The sequence below is a fragment of the Amphiprion ocellaris genome, chromosome 4, assembly GCF_022539595.1.
Source record: "Amphiprion ocellaris isolate individual 3 ecotype Okinawa chromosome 4, ASM2253959v1, whole genome shotgun sequence".
Taxonomy (NCBI): Eukaryota; Metazoa; Chordata; class Actinopteri; family Pomacentridae; genus Amphiprion; species Amphiprion ocellaris.
The window spans coordinates 8,744,824-8,766,403 of record NC_072769.1 but is presented as its reverse complement, the minus strand read 5'-3'; the positions used below and the strand labels follow the sequence as shown (position 1 = coordinate 8,766,403).

Genomic DNA, 21,580 nt, shown 5'->3' with positions numbered 1-21,580 from the left:
TCTTGAATGCATCCGATCAAATTCACTGATAAACATTCCAGATGATTTTAAACTGATTTTTAAAAAGAACATTTCTTTTAGTATGTTTTTCCAGACAGGTATGTGAAGCTTTTCAAGGTGCAGAAAGTCCACATTTGCCTTAATTTGTTTTTGAAAAGTCCTTCTCACTGTGAAATAAGCTCCTGTTCTTATACAGTAGCCCCAACACTAAAAGTAAACATTATTAGACAACAGCACCTAAAAGAAAAAAGTCCTTAATAGATGACTACATAATGTAAAGGTTAAATATGGTCATGGAAGTAGGACATATATTCCACATTCTTGTAATGTTTTTAGATATAGATATCTGTCCATCTGTCTGTCTATCAACTAATTTTAATGAAAATTAACTAATGAAAATCAAACGTTGCTTTTGAATTGTGGTTCAACAGAATCATTTTTAAAAGCAAACTAATGAAACTGGCCTGGACAAAAATGATGGTACCCTTAACTTAAAATTTTGTTGCATTTTAACACTGATTTACCTTGAACTTGGAGTTCACCTCCAGTCTCTTTGGAATCTTTTCTAGGGGTACCATCATTTTTGTCCAGGCCAATTTCATTAGCTGTCCTATGCTATATTTACTCCACCAAGGAGGCAAAGCCTCGGCGGAGTTGTGTGACAGTCGGCGTTGGTTTGTCTGTCTGTCTGTTTGTCTGTTAGCAACACTACTCAAAAACACATTAACGGATTTGGATAAAATTTTCAGGCAAGGTCAGAAATGCCACAAGGACCAAGTGATTAAATTTTGGCAGTGATGCGGCTTATAGTCTGGATCCACGATTTTTAAAAAAGCTTTCAGCCGTTGGAAATGACAGAATCACTGAGCATCCTTGGCGGAGTACTGCACTCTAGCTTTTCTAGTTTTATCTGACTACTATAAAGGGACTTAATCTGTAATTTCATCATACGACAATGAGAATTAAACTGCATCTCGAATTTCAAAAAAGAAAATCACATCTGAGCAACTTATACACAATGGCACAGCCACATTGATAAGCCTTGATTCATACAGTCTGCAGTTTTTTGAGGACATTCCTTCCTGCTTTGGTTGCAGGAGCTTTGTTACTTTCAGCCTGTATTGTATTTTTAAACTCCTTATCTTTTGGTTTAGGATTATAGTTTGTTCTCCTTGTGAGAAATATGCAGCTCTACACCTGTTCATGGTTGTGGAAGTCTGAGTTGATATCCAGCTTTGTGTAATCGTTGAGCCTGACTGTGGTTGTTAGGTTTAGTAAAGCCAGATAACAAAAGACATCAGGGGTATGTTGAACTTGCTTTCTGGTACAGGCTGCTCCAGTCTGGACCCTCACTGCATTAAGTGTGAGGTAGAATAGGCCTATTGTGTGTTGGGGCCCCACATCCTTACACATACATAAACACTGTAAATCTGGATTAGACACCAATGTCCACTCTGGGATCACTAGCTAACATTTGTAGTTTATTGTGTGAGCTTAGGGAAGTTTCATAACTGGTAAGAAATATTAATAAATTTGCACATATTTAGTCCTAAACCAAATTCTTGGACAAATTAAAGTTTTGAGCTTTAGTATTTAGATTTAATGAATGTCTGCACCAAACTACATGACAATGAAATTGTTGAAATGCAGTATTTCAGTGACTCTGCAACAAAGTGGATGACCAACACCAGACGAAAGTTTACTGAAATGGAGCAATAATCAGTTCAAACCTGTTCGGAGCAAATGACGTGTTTGTGTCTCCTTTGATAAACTGCTGTCAGTCTTTAGATAACAATCAAACACTTGACTCTTTATAATCATCATCAGTGTTTAATAGCATTTTTTTTTTTACCTCTGAACATTCATGTGATGCAGGTTTATCAGCTGGGCATACCTTTTTCCTGTTACTGTACTGTGATGGCAAATCTGTTCTTCTTTATTCTGGACACCAAGATAAAAGCATTAAATCATACAGAAAAGAATAAATCCAGTTGACAGCTGCATTATAAATGGTATCCAAAAAAAATTTCTCCTTAAATTTATCACAACTTCTTGATGTGTCAATGTTTCTAAACTCTGAAACCTTGTAATTATTTCCAGGTTTGCATTAGACATATGATAGGTTTGTGATGTTTTCTCAGATTTTTGTATCTTAGCATACCTTGCATGGAAACACATTTACCAAAAAATGTAACATGAGTTTACAATTTCCATGCAATGTTCCAGGGTGAAGGCGCATCAGCTGTAAATGGTAAGTCCTATTTTGTTTTCCATCTACTACATATTTCATTTAATTGGGCTTAAAGGTGAGAAAAGGCATAGGAATATTAATTTTCAACAAGGCCACAAACTGCACAGCTTCCCCCCCACAATGTCCAGATGTCAGCTTTATTTCACATTAAGCACATTTAGAATGGAAACTGAGTTAAACAACTCACTTAATTTCATTGCATTTAATGCTGAATGTAGCCATATGAAGTTTTAATCTACATCAGTATATACGGATTAATAACATGACAGATCCCCCACAAATGAAGAAAAAGTGTGCTTGGCATGTTTGTTTTATTGACAACCAGTGAAATGACAAAGGACGTTTATTTTTCTAATTATTTTATACTGTGTTTCTATGTGGCCACTTCATGTAAACTCAGCTGGTTTGTGTTTTTTTTTCTTTTTACAATACAGAAGCAGTTTGTCCCACGGTACTGACTCTCTACTGTACTGTTCAGCTCTGAGATGGACACAGATGGAAATTGTTATTGTTTCAGTTTTCTCTGTTTATCATTGAATAAGCTAAAATAGGCTTGTTACTGAGGGCACTTCTTTTTTCTTTTTTACCTCTAAGAGTGCAGTATCATTCCTTTCTTATTAAGTTGAAACGTCACACATGTATACATTAGGGAATTAAACCCAGTGTAATTTAACATCGGCAGAATTGTCCTCATGATTTATTATCACATCTTTGCTTTATATGAACACTTTGTACTTGAGTAAATGTTCTGTAAACTTTCTCTGTTTTGACTCCAAACTGACAGAAAGTCCTTCTCTGTTTTCTATTACCTACACATTTCATCTATTAGGGCATATAAAGGAAATAGAATATTCATGTCTAATTAGGAAATTATTATAAATCAAGGCGTATAAAAGAAAAAAAAGTGTATATGCAGTTTTAAATTTTGAAAGGGAACAGAATTAAATTAAATTTGATTATAATGAGATAAATTTGAAAATAGTTGCAATTTCATGGTTGTATTACATTTTTTTTATGTATTCATATGATCATTTATTTTGAAATGTTGTATTTATTTCCTGAATTTTGAACACTTTGGAGCACTATGTAGTGTATCTTAGTGATTTTAATCTGCAGATAAGGAAGCATCACCTGACTATGACTCTTTGATCTTGATTAGGATCATTTTTGAGATCAAGGCACACCCTGCACACACAGTATTACAATCAGTAAACATAGCCTTCGTATGCATGCAGTGGAACCAGTTTACGTTGTTTGTGCACTAACTGATCGCTGTTAGTTCAATAATTTAAGCTCCCAACTGCTGTTAAAAAAAAAGTCTGAACAAAAGAAACAATGTATGTTTGAGGCCCAGATGACGACACAAAAGTGATGAGGAATGCACAGTATTTAGCTTTGATTTCACTCATCGACAAAGGGGGGAAAAAAACTATCCAATTCAATACAACACAAAAACAAATGCTTCCAAACTTCTGAATGAAAGGGAGCAGAAAAAAGAATAAACTTATGTAATCTGTATCTTTATATCAAATAATCAAAAATCATCAAACAACAAACAAAATGACTATAATGTCTGAGAGGCCTGTACAGTCACTCTCACTCGTATCAGAGTTTTCTCTCCTGACAAACACTATGATCCTCTTAATTCATTTCTTTGTATTTTAATAATATGCTGGTTTTAATTCCATTTTTAAATCTTGTGTGTCATTTTGATTCTTTTGATTCCTCATCTAGACTGTTCCACAAATTGACCCCCTTCACAGAAACGCAACGTTCCATTAATTTGGTCCTAAATTTTGGAAGAGTGTGTGAGCAGGTAAATACAGTCTGAGAAATGAGCAGGTGGAGTAAACATGGGATCATTTACACCTGTTCTTAAAGCTCTGGAGCTGACTCTTAAACTGGAGGGTTTAAATCCGCAAACTTTTCCCATCAGCATGTAAATGTGATTTTAAGCAAGACATGGAAATCCAGATGTGTTGATGCTCACTATTAGAAAGTTAAATAGGACGTTTCTGAGAAGAAAATCAATTAAAAGTAAGAATATATTGTATAGAATTAAGCTACTATTCATTTTAACCAATTAATATTAACATGGCAAGGTGAAAAATGGCAATTTATACCAAAATTCCTAAAGATATTGACGTTTTCAGGGTATGCTGTAAGTTTTTTTTTTGCATGTGTTTGACTGAATATCATCCCATTTATATGATAAGGTGCAATGTCTACAAGTGCTAAAGGGTAAACATAATATTTCCAGAATATCTGCCAACCTTGGTGCTCCAACAAAAACAATAAGCATGTGTTGCGTTGCATATTCTTTTCAAATGTCAAAGGACGGTTGTTAATAATTTCCTCATACTTTCCATCTTGGGGACAGTCTACAAAAAAGGCATGAGTGGTTGAACCAGGTGGTAAACAGCTGTGGGCAGGGATAAATGGAGGCCTGTGCAGTTCCCTGAATCAGATTGCTCTCAGGATTTCCTCCTCTGGCTCTCCAAGCTTCTTCTGCAGATTCTCACCATGAACTTCATCTGCTTGTTGTCCTGCTTCGGCCTGCTGCTGGCAGCTGCTGCCGCCCAGCACCCCAAACCCTGTGGTGAGTATGTTGGTAACCACAGAACCTTTATAATTTATTTGTTTCAATTGAGAGTTACTTGCAGAGATGAAAAAAAGCGATTTTTAAAAATTTTTTTGGTCTCTAAGAGTCTCAGAATAAATGTGTGAAAAATACATGGATAAGTTCACGGTGTTGTTTTCTTTTTACATTTGTGAAATGTTTATTTTCTTTTTTTCTTTTTTTTGACATTTTTGGGGGGAGCTTGCTGCAGGTTAATTGAAATAAATATCTGTACTGTGCATGAATATTAATTTACTCACTCTATCATTTATCAGTTTATTTCGATTGATGAGCAGCTGCGATACTGAAGCTTGTAAACGTGTTACTTTTTTGGTCAATTTTTTGTATTTCGATCAATCTTTATTTATCAGCAAATACAAATTAGGAAGGTAAATTTGTTGTTTGCCCATGTTATTGTTGCTTCAAATTTTAAAAAAATGAGAGTTAATTTATCCAGTATGCTATGATTTTCAAATGGGCACAGATGTATGTCTTATTTTAGATTGTGACACAAAGAATTTCTTAGTTACTCAGAATTTTTTTGTTCTACAGTGTCCCCTCCATTGATGAGCGGAAGCCACACTACGGTGAGTTGAAGGACTCGCTTTATAGATAAACTCCCTCCCATGTAATCTCTCCTGGTATCTCGCTTTCTACGCTTCGTCTTTTTTTATTTATTTTTTTAAAAAAGTTGCTTGGTGAGGGAATGACGGCAACAGGAACAATCGCCTATGATGCCTATGGTCAGAGGGTGCGGATTAGAGAGATAGGACTGGTAGGCAATGGGACCTCTTTTATGGACGGGCTGCTGCTTTTCTCACAGGTAATTAAAATATATTTTTTTGTTCAAATCTACACACATACTGAGTTTATGTTTTCACAAACATTTTGCACAGAATTACGTCAATCTCGCGGATAGCCTTAAGAATAGAAATTTATTTACATTGTTCTCAAACAAACGCTGCCTTAGTTTCTGATCAAACAAGCAAAACAACATTAAACAGGGCAGCAAACAATTAATAGTTTAGAATCATTTAATAAATATACACTCTTTTGTGATGTGTTTGGCATAAAATTCCACAAAAAAATCTAATTATCTCCCATATAATTTTGCTATGGTCGGTGTCATACTTTTTGGGTCTGATTGAGGTAAATTTTGTAATTGCAAAACAATCCTGCACTGACCCCTCTACAGTTGAGTGCAGCCCAAAGCTTGTGTACATGCAGCATTAATGTCACAAGTGTAACAGTATGCAACGTGCATGTATGGAACAGAGTCCTCCAAATAGACTAGAGAGTAGTATAATATTAACAGCCATCTGTCTGTGGTGTCTGTGTGCATGTCTGCAAGGGAATGCAGTCAAGGTTTAACACTATATTCACCTAAAATAAATTACCTAGGCGGTAAATGTCCCTGATGATAGATGTAATCTTCTTACTTTTGTCATTGGTGCCTCTTGCTCTGTTGGGACTCGTTGCTGAGCTCAAAGAAACAAGGCAGAGTTTTCAAAACTCCTGTCAGGACTACATGACATGAAAACTATACATCTTCACATGATAAACTCAATGAAGAAGTTTTGTAGAGCTCTGTAGATGGGAAACGTGACAAACTGAACTATGTTTGCATTGTTGCTACCTACAACAAGCTACCTGACTGTTAAAACACAGCTGACATCCCTATTTAGATGGAACCCTGCTTTTAAGACATGACCTTCCTTTCTATGCAAACATAAACTTGTGTCATATAATATAAAGAATTCACACATACACATAACATCAGCTTTTTTCCCCCCGTTTTGCCCGCCATGCCAGGCTGGAAGTCTTTTTTCTATTGGCTGCACAGGGATTCATCACAGCATGCAGTGGTCAAAGTTAAAACCAAAACTGACAAAAATAAAAGTTATAACACAACCAACTTGTGGCCTTTTAGTTAATGTACATTGCAAATATTTCCAGTTTACCTCTAAAAAAGAATACTATCATGTAAGAACTACTACTTGATAGTTTGTATGTTTGAGCACACACCTGCTAGTAATTTTGCTGTAACCACTGATTGACAGTGACTTGAGCAATGAAGAAAAACTGGCAATATATGATAAAAAAAAAAAACATACTGATTTTATATCAGACTGATGCAGCATGCAATGACATCACCCCTTTGTTGCCACGGCACTTTACAAATTCTACTTAGTGCAAATATTAAATAATAAAATGCAATAAAATTTAAATAAATAAATTTTAATAATAATTTGCTCAATGAAAACACTAGAAATTTGAAACCATTGGGGGTCCGTTAGTGCAATTAACTGGAAAATAAGCCACAATTTTAGTGGAAACAGACAACAAATTAAAACAAAGGCAACTGTCTGTGGAAAATGTATCACAACTGAATCAAAACACTAAGCATCCATGAATGATCTTCATTGTCCAAACGATTAAAATCCCTCTGGCATGTCAGTCGAGCCACTGTCACCTCCAAACATACCTCTCTTTGGACCCTAGTATCTACTTAATTATTAAATTATTTTTGGACACTATCACAAGAACACTGATCTGAAGTGGGGAGTTTAGCCAATAACATCCAAATAACTTTTGTTAAAAAAAAAAAAAAAAAATTATTGACTTAGTATTTTATGAGGGAAATAGATTTTTTTTTTGAACAGGAGCCTATTGGAGTGAGAGAGTTTTAGGCAGCAGCACCCACTGGCCATTAGTGGTATTGCACTTTCAGGTACTTTTGCATTCAATTTCAAGCCATGGAAGGGTTAACTTTGCTACTCACAAAAACACATTAAGCCACAGTGATAGGGTAAAGACAATGTTGTTGGAAGGAAATCATGCGATTTCTTTCTTCTTTTCAGTATACCTACTATGAGATTGACTGGAAAAGGTTTACCTGCTCAAAGTGGAAGCTGGTGGACGACTTCTTTCCCATGGAAGTGCCCAAGGATGCTAAACTGACGGCTCAGGTTGTCATGGGAGCCTCCTCCTTTGGCGGAATGGGTGTGCTGGTCAACAACTGGTACGGAAGCCTGCCAGGAAATGGTAAGATGACACAAATTTTTAAGCATTAAACATGATTTAATTCCTGGTGGATATATTTTGGGTTTTATTTGTATATTGTTCAGTAATTTAAGCCAATAAAACATTTTGATTCTGCTTGGAAGATATCAGTTTCATCTTGTGTATTCACTAGAGAGACTAGTTAGGTAACAACCGAGAAAGTACAACAAAAATAGAATTGGTTAAATTTGTGATCAGACTTGCTGTTAAACTGCAGTTTTAAATGAGACATGCAGGTGATGTGACTTTGTTAAAATTATACTTTTGAAGGTAATGAATGACAATAATATAACAAAGAATTTAGTTCTTAATATTTTCTTGCTGTGTTGAATAGTTTCTACATTCACATCAAGCTTTCTGTGTTACTACAGGTTAGTCAGTACTGCTATTGGATATGAAATCCCGACTTCTTTCACTAAAAATGAACAATAAACTTCCATTTATAATAGCACTTGGTTGGATTCTGGCTGTTTTGTACAGTTCAGTCTTCAAGTAACTTCATGTTCATGTTTTCAGGAATGTACTCCTATGTCTTTACTGAGATTGGCTGCATCCCTCTGACCTTCACCACCTATACTCCAGCAGATGGATGGGCCACTCTCAGGTAAGAACACAGAAGTAAAAATAAATCACCCAACAATGCAATTTGGAAACATTAATAGCGTTTATTAACATTACCTAAACTAAATCATATTCTGGGAATACCTTTAATAGTTTAGTTTGTAAAAATAATCTCATTACAAACTGTCGGACAATACCATGTATAAATATACTGTATTTTCATGACTGTGCTTCACAGTATGAGCTTGCAATGAATGTCTTACTGTCCTTTGGGTTTCATAGGTTTGAAAAAGTCAATACAGGGAACAGCTCCCAAAACAACTGTAAATCAATCAGTTTTTAATACCACCTTAGGCATCACTGGAACCATAACTGCAAGGATCACACAATATTTCTGGCCTTAAACCACCAGTGTGGCAAAATGGTATATGCACTGATATGCTGTAGGCCAGCCCTATTCAATTAGCGGCCCGCGGGCCACATGCGGCCCGAAAGCAACCCTCGAGTGGCCCTAAAGCAACTGCCGAGTGATTGGGACTTGGGTCCGAGAAAAACAGAAAAACATCTTTCAGTAACACTGACAAGTTCTTACAAAAATTCCAACATTATTGCAAACATTGAATGCAACACTTACCGTAACCTAGCAACTAACCCACAATGCATTGTGTTGAGGAGTCGCGTTTGAAAAGTTAACATTAGCGGTTCTATACAGGCGAAAATAGCAGCATGTCTTTTTCTATCCTGAAACGACAAATCGGTGAGGAAAACCGTCGGTTTAATCCTGCGTGGACTGACAAGTATTTATTTATTTACCACCAAGTCCGAACGCCAAACCAATGCGTTTACTCTGCAACGAGTGCTTTGCAGCGCTGAAAGATTATAATGTCCGAAGACACCACGTTGGAAAAACATGCCGCGTTTCGGACAAACTTTCCCGAGAGATGTCATGAGAGAGCGGCTATAATTCAAAGTTTGACTGCATCTTACAACCGGAGCTGTACTACAATGAAGCGGACCTGCACAGCTCAGGAAAGGGCCACGAAAAAGAGGCCGTTCACAGACTCAGAAACTGTGAAGGACTGCATGTTGGCTGTCGTGGATGAAGTTTTAACGGACGATAAAGTTAAGACGAGTGTGACATCTGCTATCAAACAGGTACTCCTGTCTGCACTGTTCCCTCTAAACTGCGCGCGTGCGCAATTGCGCACTGCTGACACGGTCTCCGCGCACAGAAAATCTGCGCTGCGCACAAAAAGAAAAAAAAATCCAACCCAAATTGTAAATAAAACAAACACGTAACAATTCATTCTGTGCTATTTTTCAGTGTGAGTCAGTGAGTGACCGGTGACTGGCTGCTGCAGCCAATGATGCGATTCACATACGTATTTACCATAGACTGTATATAATGGTATTTACGCAGCTAATCAACGTCAGGCGTCCTTATGTGCAGCCACCCTTGTTCTCAAAGATATGAATGAGTAGATAGGACACGCCCCTTTGAGCTGCATGCTACGGCGAGGCTAAGCTAGTGGGGACAAAGTTTCAGTGCATTCCGTTGATGTAGACGGCGTGAAAACGGAAACAAGTATGCCGTCTCACTGTGCTGCATACAGTTATACACTGCGTCGTACGATTGAGACAAGGAAACTTGACTTGACTTTTCACAGGTAAGAATAGTTTTTGGCTCTTTTTTCATTATGAAATCTTGTTGAGAGCTTCCAGTCTATGAGAGCTAACTAGTTAGCCTCTAGCAAAATGCTAAGGCGAGCTAGCAGCTTGACAACCAAACACCAGACGATTAATAGTAGCTGTAGTATAGTTGTACAAGCAGTAGTAGTAATACTAAAAGTACAAGCAGCAGTAGTAGTATAAACAGCTGTTAGAGTCGTAGAAGTAGTATCAGCATTTGTAATAGTATTACAAGTTGTAGTAGCAGTGCGAGTATCAGCAGCAGTAGTTAGTGTACTACCACTACTACTAGTAGTAGTCACATTGCTATTACTACCACCAATACTACCAGTAGTAGTTATAAAGCCTAACTCATGTATATCCAGATTACCATCTATGTTCTTCCTCCAAACCCATTTTATGATTGGGATTACAGGCAGTTCTTTAGGACGGCTCTCAAATAATTGAAATGTTACTAAACAAGGTTATACTTATCAAATTAAATAGCTCTGGTCTCCAGTATATTGGCGAATTCGGTTCTTTGTACTTAATTTATTAGCATGATTTCTTTTTAATATGTTGTGTACAGACTTAATTACTTCTCTGTCTACTTTTCTTACTCCATGTAGGTTTCCCAGAGACTATGGGTTGAGGAGGAATTGGAAGTTTGTCGGCTTAGACCTGGTGTCATTCCATCAGTGTTAAACTTCCTGGCTCATCTTGGAAGAGTACGTGCCAGAAAGACCACGACCAAGCAGCCTTGAGATCTTAGACAGCGTCTCCCTGAGGTGGGTGTCGACGGTGTTCACGGTCAGGTCTGTGGTAATCCCGTCAAAAAACAAAACAGAAAAAAATCTAGATTATAAATCAACATGTAACCAAAGCACTCTGTGTATAACGCCATAGTATAGGATGTAGTTCAGAAAACGTCAAAGTATAGTATGCTTTACTCAAGAATAAAATAGTATGGCCTGTAGTTCATAGTACAGCATGTTGGCAAGAAAAAAAAAACAAAACAGATTATTATGTGGTTCAAAAAGCGCAAAATGATAGGATGTTGCCTAAAATTGTCATGTATGATATGTGGGTCAAAATAGTATGTAATTCAAGAAAACATCAGAGTATAATATGTCATCTAAAAAATGCCATAGAATAATAATTTCATTGCACAAGTAAAAGTGTAGTAACTTTTAAAACTGTTCGAATTCTTATATGTTGCTAAAAAAAAACACAAAAAAACAAAAACAAAAAAAACGTCACAGTAATACGTCAATTAAAAAAGCCTATAGTATAGTGTGTCGCCCAACAAACATCATAGTATAGCATGTCGCTCTAAAAACGTCACAGTATAACCTTTAGTCCACAGCTGTCAGTAGGTGAGGAGCAACACAAAAACAGTCCAAACGCTAGTTTCCAGAGGGTTAGATGAGAATTTATTTGAAAGAGTAAGTTTACAACAACACAACATGTGAGGGGGTTAAAAACAAATGGGTGTTAGTAAAATAAAAATAAATCAACAGAACTAAAAGTGAACTTCATGTTGACATTGATGGGCATTCCAACCAGGAACAAAGTAAAAGATAATCACTACGAAAAAAAACTCTTCCTGTCCACCTCTTAAAACCCAAAAACACACCGCAGTAGCACCCTAAACTAAAACTACCAATGGGTTCTTTGTTTTCCTTTCTGAACAATTCAAAGGTCCCTCTCTATCTTCCCACACATCCACCAACCACTGGAACACATCTCCAAAGTTCTGCTGGGCCAGCTCAGCTTCCCCTCAGAAGAAGTGCCGCCACCTGCCAGATGAAGGAGCCTTTTGAGAGGCAGCTGGCATCGTGATTGGACTGTACTTTGGTCTGTTCCAATCCAGCTTCAGCTCCAGAGACGGCAGGCGGGACGAGTCAACGGAGGCCGGGTGGACGAAGGCATGAAGCTGAGTACAATCCAGAAAACAACAGAGGAGGAGTGCAGTGGCCCAGAGCCAGAACAACCAGAGTAGCATCATATGTCTCTTAGAAGACATCATAGTATAGCCTTTGGTATGAAAAAACACCATCATATACATCGTATATTGTACAAATAACAAGTCAAAGGAAAGAGACATACATTGTAGTAATTGTGGGCTGACTGATTTACTGATTATCAGTATTTTATTTTTACTGATTTACGGTAATAAATAAATTTAAAAATGGCGCTACTTTGGCTCTGAACCTTTATCTACCTGTGGTGGCTCTGTCTTCTGGAGTGATTTGATTGGTTATACGTCATGAATAAAACTCCTTTAACTTAACATCTGTAAACAAAACAAAAACGTATCAATAAAGTTTTCTGTTAGAGTTTGTGTTCTTCAAAGTTTAACTCCAAGATTTTAAATACTTTCATTTACTGCAAATGAATATCTACTCCAAATGTCTCACTAATAATCATTATCAGCCTTAAAAACCCACAAAACATCCCTCTATACTCGACCACACTTAGTACAGTCCGGTTCCCCCTTCCATAAATCTGCTTGGAATCGTCCACTTCCTGTTTGTCAAAGTGGCCTTCGACCTGGACAGGTTTTGTTGGAGCTCATGCAGCAAACATTTTGGGTAACTGCACTTTAACATGGATGGATGACACTGAATTAGAGTCTGTTTTAATGAGACTGAGTTAAGATATGTAGCTCTGTAAATTATTTCTCTGAATTCACAGAGAAAAGTCTGAAATGTTTGCTAGGTTAGCGTCCCACATGTACTTTGGCTCAGCTAAAGCTAACTCTCTCCAACTTGTGGATCTCTTGAGTTGCTTGTTGTTAAATTATCTTGCTGTAGGTGCTGAAGCTCAGAAAGTCTGAGATGTTTGTTCAAAATAAGCTCATTCTCAAGTCTTATCTAAACTGTTCTCTTTTGTTTGAACTTTCCCTAAACTTAGGAGTTAATGACAGAGCAGCACATCCAGACTCAGTCTCATTTATGTAGAGATTAAACTTCAGTGTCATTCATTGATGTTAAAGGGCAGTTTTTCAAATGTTTGTTGCACATGCTCCCGACCAAACCAGTCCAGGTGGAAGATGATGTGAAGAGAAAAGTCCAGAGGATGAATATCACACATTTACATTGGAAATTAATGTCCTTTAATTAGACATTGTCATGCAAAAGTTGGATTTCCCTTTAATGATGTTCAAATCTTTGAGTGTTTTGTTGATGTTGGTTTCTAAATGTTTTTGACACTCGCCCCCAAAGATTAAAACCTTCTACGGCTCACAAGCTGCAACAATTCACACATTATCAACTATCCTTCTGACTAAACTAAGATAAAAAGTGAAAAACTGCCTGATTCCTGCATCATGAATGTAAATCTTTTTGGTTTTTATGACAGTAAACTGAATATATTTAGGTTTGACATTTTATAAACCAAAACAAGAAATGAATTACTGGAGAAAACAATCAACAGATTAATGGACAAAGAAAATGTGTTTTCCAACATATGTGGCTGAATTACTCCAACATTACAAGATACATACAGTTTTAATTCAATTTTATTTATATAACGCCAAATACAGGTCAAATTGTCTCAAGACACTTTATTTTTATATTTTTTATCATATTTAAAATATGACAAAGTAAGAAATTTAAACCTCTTGACTAATCCAATTTATTACTTGGTTTTTAAGAGACTAAAATAACTTTCTCCACTAAAATTAATAAATATGAGGTCAAATAGAAGGAACAGTTTTAAATACTGCAGTCCCACGATGACAAGAATAAAGTTTGTCAACAAAAAGTAAATCTGCTGGTGGATTCCATGAAAGTCCTAATAAAGGATAATAAAGTGTGATACTAAAGGTTTGTGGTGCTAAAAATGTCAAAGATATCAAGTTGAACATCTGGATGGAGGTTGATAAAATTTGACCTTTCATTTCTCTGGAGCGACTCCATGGATTTTATGGATGGTGGTTAAAGACCTGCTCTTCTAGTCGTCTTCCTTCTAGTCGCTGTAAAAAGTCAGTCCATCCTGGCTGACTTCAACACCTCTTCATGACAGCTTGTTCTGCCTCCGTCCTCATGGAAACTCCAGAAACTCAGGAAAACCCATGGAGACTCGAAGAACTCGTGGAGACTCGAAGAACTCGTGGCGACTCGAAGAACTTGTCGGGCGAGGGAAGGTGTGGTGGGTGGTGGGGGGAGGTGAGGGAGTAGAGGGGGGAGGCCACCACCCACCTCCCCGCCTACTCTCCGCCCTGACTCCACCCAGACTCCGCCTTGGCTCTGCCCATGTGGTCACTTCACGAACTACGATGCCAAAGGGACGACGAATTTATTTCTTTTCATCTGATCTGTAGCTCAGTGAGTTAAGGATTTGCCTATGGAGCTGCAGGTCGCTGGTTCAAGACCAGACCCTTCTTAAATTTTTATCAAAATCCTGACAAAGACAAAGAAAGAAAATTGCCGGTGGTGGGTCTTGAACCGGCTACCTTCCAGTTGGTAGTCTGTCTTCTAACCCCCTGAGCTACTTGCTCAGATACTAATTCTTCTTTTTTTTGCACATTTATCATCTATTTTTTGTCGTTTTCGAGTTTTTTTTTTTACTCGGGTCTCGACTCGACCGTTTTTCTCAGGAGGTTGGACTTCTGCTTTTGTGCTGGAGGGTGGAACCCTCATTTCCAAGACTTTCCAAAGCCTCCACACCTCCCGAGTCCTCAGGACCTGAGCTTTCACACAGTCTGAGGGCTGAAATTTTCTAAGTCCCCCTGTAGTTGTCTGTTAGACTGAACTTTCAGACAGTCCAAGGACTGAAATCTTCTAAGTTCCTGAGTACTTCTCTGTTAGTTTGAACCTTCAGACAGTCTGAGGGCTGAAATTTTCTAAGTCCCACAGTAGTTCTCTGTTAGATTGAACTTTCAGACAGTCCAAGGACTGAAATCTTCTAAGTTCCTGAGTACTTCTCTGTTAGTTTGAACCTTTCCACAGTCTGAGGACTGAAATTTTAAAAGTTTCTCAGTACTTCTCTGTTAGTTTGAACTTTCTGGTTAACACAAGCCTTAAAACTTGTGACCATGAGTCTTGATTTCACATTTAGACCATCCATCCGAGTTCTTCTCAGACCTTTACCTGTGGGTTTTTTAGAAATCCTCAACAAACTTTGATTCTCTTCACTGAACAGTAAAGTTTGTGGAGATCAGAAGGTAACATTAGTTTGATAAATGCCTTCAACTACTAGTAGACTTTATCTGGAAAGCAGTTTTCTGAAATGAGTTCTTAGTAAATCTGTCCACAATCAAACCAAGAACATAGAAAGAGGAAATGTTTGAAGAAACAACTTGATATTTTCATTTCAGACTAGAAAACGCTTTCAGAACTTTATCTGTTTTTGCTCTTTTTGATCGTTTTATTGTCTCTTCTGTTTAATTTGATCTTCTAAAGTCTAACTGGTGTCTTTTCAAATGTTTTGTCTTTAGTTTGATTCTTTTTAAACGTTTAGTTTTGCTCTTTTCTCACCTTTTATTCTTTTCTAATGTCTGATTTGATTTCCAAATGTTTTGTCTTTCTAATGTTTGTTTTTTTCCAAATGTTTTATCGGCTTGAGTTTTTTTTCCTTTCCCAATATTTAATGTTTCGATTAAATCTTGAAGGTTTTTCTTTTTAAATGTTTTACCACCTTTTAATGTTTATTTCTTCTTTTTAAATGCTTCATTGTATTTTCTGTTTAATTCCTATTTGAAGTTTTATTGTCTTTAAGATGTAATTTTCTAATTAAACATTTAATTTTTTAATTAAATGTTTTGTCTTTTTAAAGGTTTAATAATCTAATTAAATGTTTTGCATTTTTAAAAATGTTTAATATTCTTCTTGTTTAATTGCATTTTTTAAATGTTTAATTATGGAAAATATTTTATCTGTAATTTTTAATATTTGTATTTTTAAAATTTTGTTTAATTTCATAATGACATGTATTGTATCTTGTTGAATTATCTAATTCAATATTTTGTCTGTTTAATAGAGTTAAACATTAAATACAATTAAATTATATTAAACAGACAAAATATTGAATTAGATAATTCAACAAGATACAATACATGTCATTATGAAATTAAACAAAATTTTTAAAATACAAATATTAAAAAATACAGATAAAATATTTTCCATAATTAAACATTTAAAAAATGGAATTAAACAAGAAGAGTATTAAACATTTTAAAAATGCAAAACATTTAATTAGATTATTAAACCTTTAAAAAGACAAAACATTTAATTAAAAAATTAAATGTTTAATTAGAAAATTACATCTTACATTTCATCTTTTTAATAATAAAACTTTTTAAAAGTTTAATTGTATTAAAAATTTTTTCCTTTGATTTAATTGCTTTTTGTTATGTAGTTTATTTCTTTAATCTTCTGTTTCTGTCAAGATTTTAACCCCAACCTTAAAAATGAAATAAACCCTTAAATCACAATGAAAATACTTCTGTTGTCACAATCATGAGTTAGTCAGTTATTCAGTTTATCAATTCAACTTTATTTGTTTAGCACCTTTTACACAGATGACAAAACTAAACAAGCAAAGAGAAAAAAAACTATGCTAAAACTATGATTAAAACTCAAAAACATTTAAAAACAAAAAAAGATTTAACATGGTAATAAAATATGTTGTGTCCAGGGGATGGAGGGAGTTTATTGAAGTCTTCTTGGGCTCACATGGTAAATCATTTAATATATAAACTTGATATTCAGTCTAAGGAAACTGCAGAGTGACAGAAGAACCAACAATATCTCCTGTTTTCTCCTTTAATGAGTCGACTCTTCTTGTGCTTTCAGACCAAAGAACTACAGACTCTTCACAACCTGCTCAAACTCTTGGTACAGGACCTCACCACACGGATCAAGAAGGTTTCCATCTCATTTCTACTCTGAAGCTCACCTTCTCCTGCTCAAACTGCTGACAAATGTTTCTGCTGCTCTAAAGTCTGGTCTCCAGAACTTCCTAAAAACTCTCAAAGTCTCTTCTGCTGCAGGTTGCTTTGTAGAACTGTTACAGAAAACCTCACTAAACCACATGGAGGGGCCTCAAGATAGTCGTCCAAATGAAACCATACAAAAACCAAACTAGCACAACCCAAACGCTAAAGTCTCCTGCAGCCTACCAGAGAACCTCTGAGAACAGAGAATCAGGACAGGAACTCTTACCTTCTGGACAACCAACGTTGGTTCACAAACAAGAATACAGAATGTGTCTGACCAAAAACCTCTGAAGACTCACTACAGCCAAGATAAAGACACAACTCAGCTGCACCAAATCCACTAATCACTGCACACATTAGCACCATGTGCTAACTGTGGCTAAAGAACCACATTTACCAAGACAACTATCCGGTACAAAGCCCTAAAACACACCAAGAAACACGTTAAAGATGATTTTACTGCTGGAAGCTGCAAGCCAATGCCTAAAGAACAAACTAAAGCAAGAGTCAAACCCGGTTCATTGGTGAAGACAAGCAGAGGAAATGTTTGTCTGCAGCTAAATAAAGCAGGAAGACACTGAGCTGCTCAGGTGTTCCTGATAGCACCAAGCTGCTCAGGTGTTCCTAATAACACCAAGCAGCCACCTGGACAGCCAATAGGAACACAGCTTACTGGAAGTCCAGAGGGCTGGGTTAGTGAAGGAAATTTAATTTAAAGTTGAAGCAGAAAGTTAACAAAGAAAGTTGAAAAACACCTTCTGATACTCTGAGTTTTCACACAAAGAACACCTGAACATGTCAAACTGGTTCCATAGTAGAACCATCATTGTGAAAATATCATAGTATGGTGTGTTGCTCAAAAAACATTAGGACCCAGCTGTCAGGAGACAAACATGTAAGAAACATGAGAACAGAGAGAACCCAACCAGTAGGTCACAGTTTATCATCCCCCAGTCATCTCCTGAAGTCCATATGGTGAGAGACATCAGTATCTGGTTGTTAATTTACCAGAGGATGCTTATAATCATGCTGATGTGGTCCTAGACTCTACAGTATTTTAGTGACTCAATAAATGCCTAAGTTGTTTAGTTTTTAATGAACATTTAACAGCCTATATGTAATCAATAAATGGCCTTTGCTTATCTTAAGAAAAATTCACTCAGAACTCTGATATGTTAACAGTACTAAATAAATCAATAAATACATGCATACACACAAAAATAAGTTAATACATTAACTGTATTTAGATAAGATTTAGATTTTAAAAAAAGTTGTTTATGTTTTTGCAGAATCCAGTATTACTCACTGGTTGGTCATTACATTTTATTAGTTTGATTTCACTGTTTAAAATGATGCCACCTCTTTTCAGACAGAACCTGTGATCATAAAACAATACAAAATTTTTAGTTCTGTGTTAATAAAGCACTTAAAGCTTTAAGTATGGCTAAATGCTTTTTTTCAGAATTAAATATATCACTCCTTAGGTGGTAGTGGCCCCAAGTTCAGTAAAGTTGGAAAGATATTCACAGATTCACACTTCCAGCATCAATAACTCATTAGATATAGGTTGTCAAAACATAAACGGTGCCTCTTTCCCATTGTTGCAAGGCAGACAATGTGCTACAAGCCCAGTTTTATCAAAAGTAGCTGTCTTTCAAGCTACAGGAATAACATTGGTGTCTATGGAGTGAACAGAGTCCGTCTGCAATTTGTAAAACCGCTGCAACAGTAAAGAGAGACAAATATTCAATAACTTCACTCTTATACATTGTAGTGTCACTAAAATCACTGCAGCCTTCAACTGGCTCCTGTTGACAAAGTGTTTTAACAGAAATGTAAATGCTGTAATTTGATTCTTTTAATGAACCATGTAACTTGAATGGATGTGATGCTGGTGTGACCACAGTGCACACGTCTGATGTTGCTCACAGTGGTCCAAGGGACGCTCAGGGAGTTTGTGTGTTTGCTCACACTCATGAAAAATTACAGGGAACATTGCCTGTCTGACACGTCAAACATTCGCAGGGTTGATGTTCTCACCACAGATGTCTTCGAGACATGGTAAGTGCAACAAAGCAGCGTGCTGTAGCAGACACTAAAGGTAGTTTTATGTATTTATGTGACTATTTTCTGTTCACTTATTATAAGTTTAATATTTAAGAAAGACATTTTGTTTTGACAGTTATTTCACTTAGTTGCACTTTATTATGCACTTTGATGTCAGCTTTATTTCGTTTCAAAGGGATAGTAACTATCACTGTGCCCACTGTTTATTTTTTTGATTATATGCACTGAAGATGTGACTGTCTCAGATGAGACCAAATATGGACAGGGACAAACTCTGTTTGTTGTTATTTCAAAAGAAGAAAAATGTCTCAAGTTCTGAAAAGTTACTGTTAAGCAAGTTACTTTTTAATGCACTTTCAGATGTAACCAAAACAAAAGACGGTGTTTCTAATCTGCACTTAGTTTTTATGTTCATATGCACCTTAACATGTGCTTATATTTACCTATCAAAATGTGTTGAAGTTGTGTGTTTGAAATGTAAAATTTAAAGAAGCAGTATTTCAGCACAGGTTTAGTTTAAGTACTGCTCTTCTATTGTGTTTATGTCCTTTTGGATGTGGCAATGCATTAATAAACATCCAGTGTGTTTGTTATCTTATCTGTTTGTGTTTATTTTAAATGGTTAACTTTGCTCACTGTCTGCTAAAAACGTCCGGCCCAGCTCATGTTCTTAGTCTGAAAATCCGGCCCGAGTCAATTTTTAATTGAATAGCCCTGCTGTAGGCCATCAAGACCAGATTAAACCAACCTTTAAACTCTGTGTTGAATCAAGTCTAACAGCATTCTCTGAAAACTTTGTTTATTCTTCAGCACTTTCAACTGGGTCGTGGGCCTCTCAAACCCCATGGACTTCACCCCCCCTAGCATCTGTGACAAAGCTCAGTGGGAGAAAACACAACAGACACACACCTTCTTCACTGCCCTGAAGTCTCTGTCCCGTAAGAGTATTCTAGACGAGTAAAAACCTGGAGCGTTTCACCAAGATGATCACACATGCTGCTCCTGTCGAGGCAGCAGAGCTAAATTTGACCCAAATGATTCAGCTGTCATGATGAAATGTAAAATGAGTCACGTAAACAGGATTTCCAAAGTAGTTTTCACCTGCTGTGCCCCCATGTAGCCACCAGACAACACAGATAGCAGGGATGCATGTGATTGATCTCTCATCCTATTTGTTGTTGTAATGAGGGGAAATCTTGTTCTGTTGAAGTAAACCATCACAACCAAGCAAAGGAGGTCTCTTTATAACAGTTTAGGTACCATCTGTGTTGTCTATCTGTCTACTCTTTTACTAAAATCCATTAAAAGCATTAAAGCAAAATACTGATCTTAAGTTGTATTCTTGAATGGAATAATGAATAAGACGGAAAAATGAACACCAGCATAACATACTATAGCCCAAGTAGATGCATGTTGTTGACAAAAGCTTTTTTGTACTAGGAAAAACTAGGAATTATACTATTAACTAGTCAAAAGTCAGTCTTAAATATGGAAAAGCACATTTTTGTTTCACCTCCAGAACCTTTACCTAAGTGTTTAGTACCACAAAGTCCACAAACTTCACTCCTCCCCCTCTAAATCTGTGAAAGAGCTCAACTGAAGACGACAGACACACCAAATATCATTTTTTCCACCTTTGATTCTCTGGCACTCAACATAAATCCAGTGGTGTAAACATCTGGCCAATACACACGGATAATCACTATTAATGTTCCAGTCTGAGCTGCAGAATTACATTTTGCCCTGATCTGATTTACAGGATTGTGATTAATTGTATTATCATGTGATTCGCACGGTGTCTGCATTATCCTAATGAAAAGAAACTACTGTATATTTTTCAGGTAGACGTGAGATGCGAGACTGAATCTAATGTGAGGCTGATAATTGGAGAAAAACTGTTAGAATTTTTTGCCTTTCATCAAATAAATTAATTTTTTTTTGAATTTGTTGGACATTTTAATGTGTAGATGAATGAGACAGCAGCAGTTACATGATTAAGTATTATAATTTGGAACTATTTAAAGTTTAAAATAACATAAACCTCTCACCAGACATTCCTAAAAAAAGAGAAAAAAAATAAGCAAATGGAGAAGTTGCAGGCACTGTGTGTACCATAAGCTGTATGGATATATTTTTCAAAAAGTGTACAACTGTTGTGAAATGAATGAAAGTCTTTGTAAGAGTTGTGGTTATGTGTTTCAGATGGCTGCTTGTGCTTCCTTAAATCCCCCTGCAGTACTTATGGTCCTACAGCAGATGGAGGCAGCATTGCTCTCTATATGTCAGCAGGTCCTGCTGTCATTAAAGCATTTCCACAATTTCTTTCTGAATTTAAAGGTTTAATTAACACCATGGGCCTTGATCAATTGTTTGAGAACCTTTAAGTGATTGCACTTTATTTCAAGGC

At 36.4% G+C, this 21,580-nt stretch overlaps 1 protein-coding gene across 4 annotated transcripts; it reads left to right on the top strand.

Moving 5' to 3' along the window:
* Window positions 1-102: 102 nt before the first annotated feature.
* On the top strand, window positions 103-20,445 carry LOC111583502 (ependymin-like). 4 transcript variants are annotated; one of them, XR_008601387.1, is made up of 7 exons: window positions 103-4,850; window positions 5,424-5,458; window positions 5,563-5,694; window positions 7,733-7,916; window positions 8,451-8,538; window positions 10,793-10,951; window positions 16,964-17,102. XR_008601387.1 is itself a non-coding variant. In XM_055009744.1 (6 exons), exons 1-6 carry the CDS (start codon window positions 4,775-4,777, stop codon window positions 20,132-20,134), a joined length of 666 nt encoding a protein of 221 aa, XP_054865719.1. In that variant the 5' UTR covers window positions 103-4,774; the 3' UTR covers window positions 20,135-20,445. The 4 variants fall into 4 exon arrangements, 2 of the variants coding, with proteins under 2 accessions (XP_054865719.1, XP_054865718.1); XR_008601386.1 differs by lacking the exon at window positions 16,964-17,102 and adding an exon at window positions 11,865-12,502; XM_055009744.1 differs by lacking the exons at window positions 10,793-10,951; window positions 16,964-17,102 and adding an exon at window positions 19,984-20,445.
* The last annotated feature ends 1,135 nt before the right edge of the window (window positions 20,446-21,580 follow it).

What these genes read in the sequence shown, in the direction of transcription:
- LOC111583502 (XM_055009743.1), top strand. Translation starts at nt 4,775, where the DNA reads ATGAACTTCATCTGCTTGTTGTCCTGCTTCGGCCTGCTGCTGGCAGCT. An exon ending in CCAGCACCCCAAACCCTGTG is followed by an intron (nt 4,851 to 5,423) that starts GTGAGTATGTTG and finishes TTTGTTCTACAG; the next exon opens with TGTCCCCTCCATTGATGAGC. An exon ending in GATGGATGGGCCACTCTCAG is followed by an intron (nt 8,539 to 16,963) that starts GTAAGAACACAG and finishes TTGTGCTTTCAG; the next exon opens with ACCAAAGAACTACAGACTCT.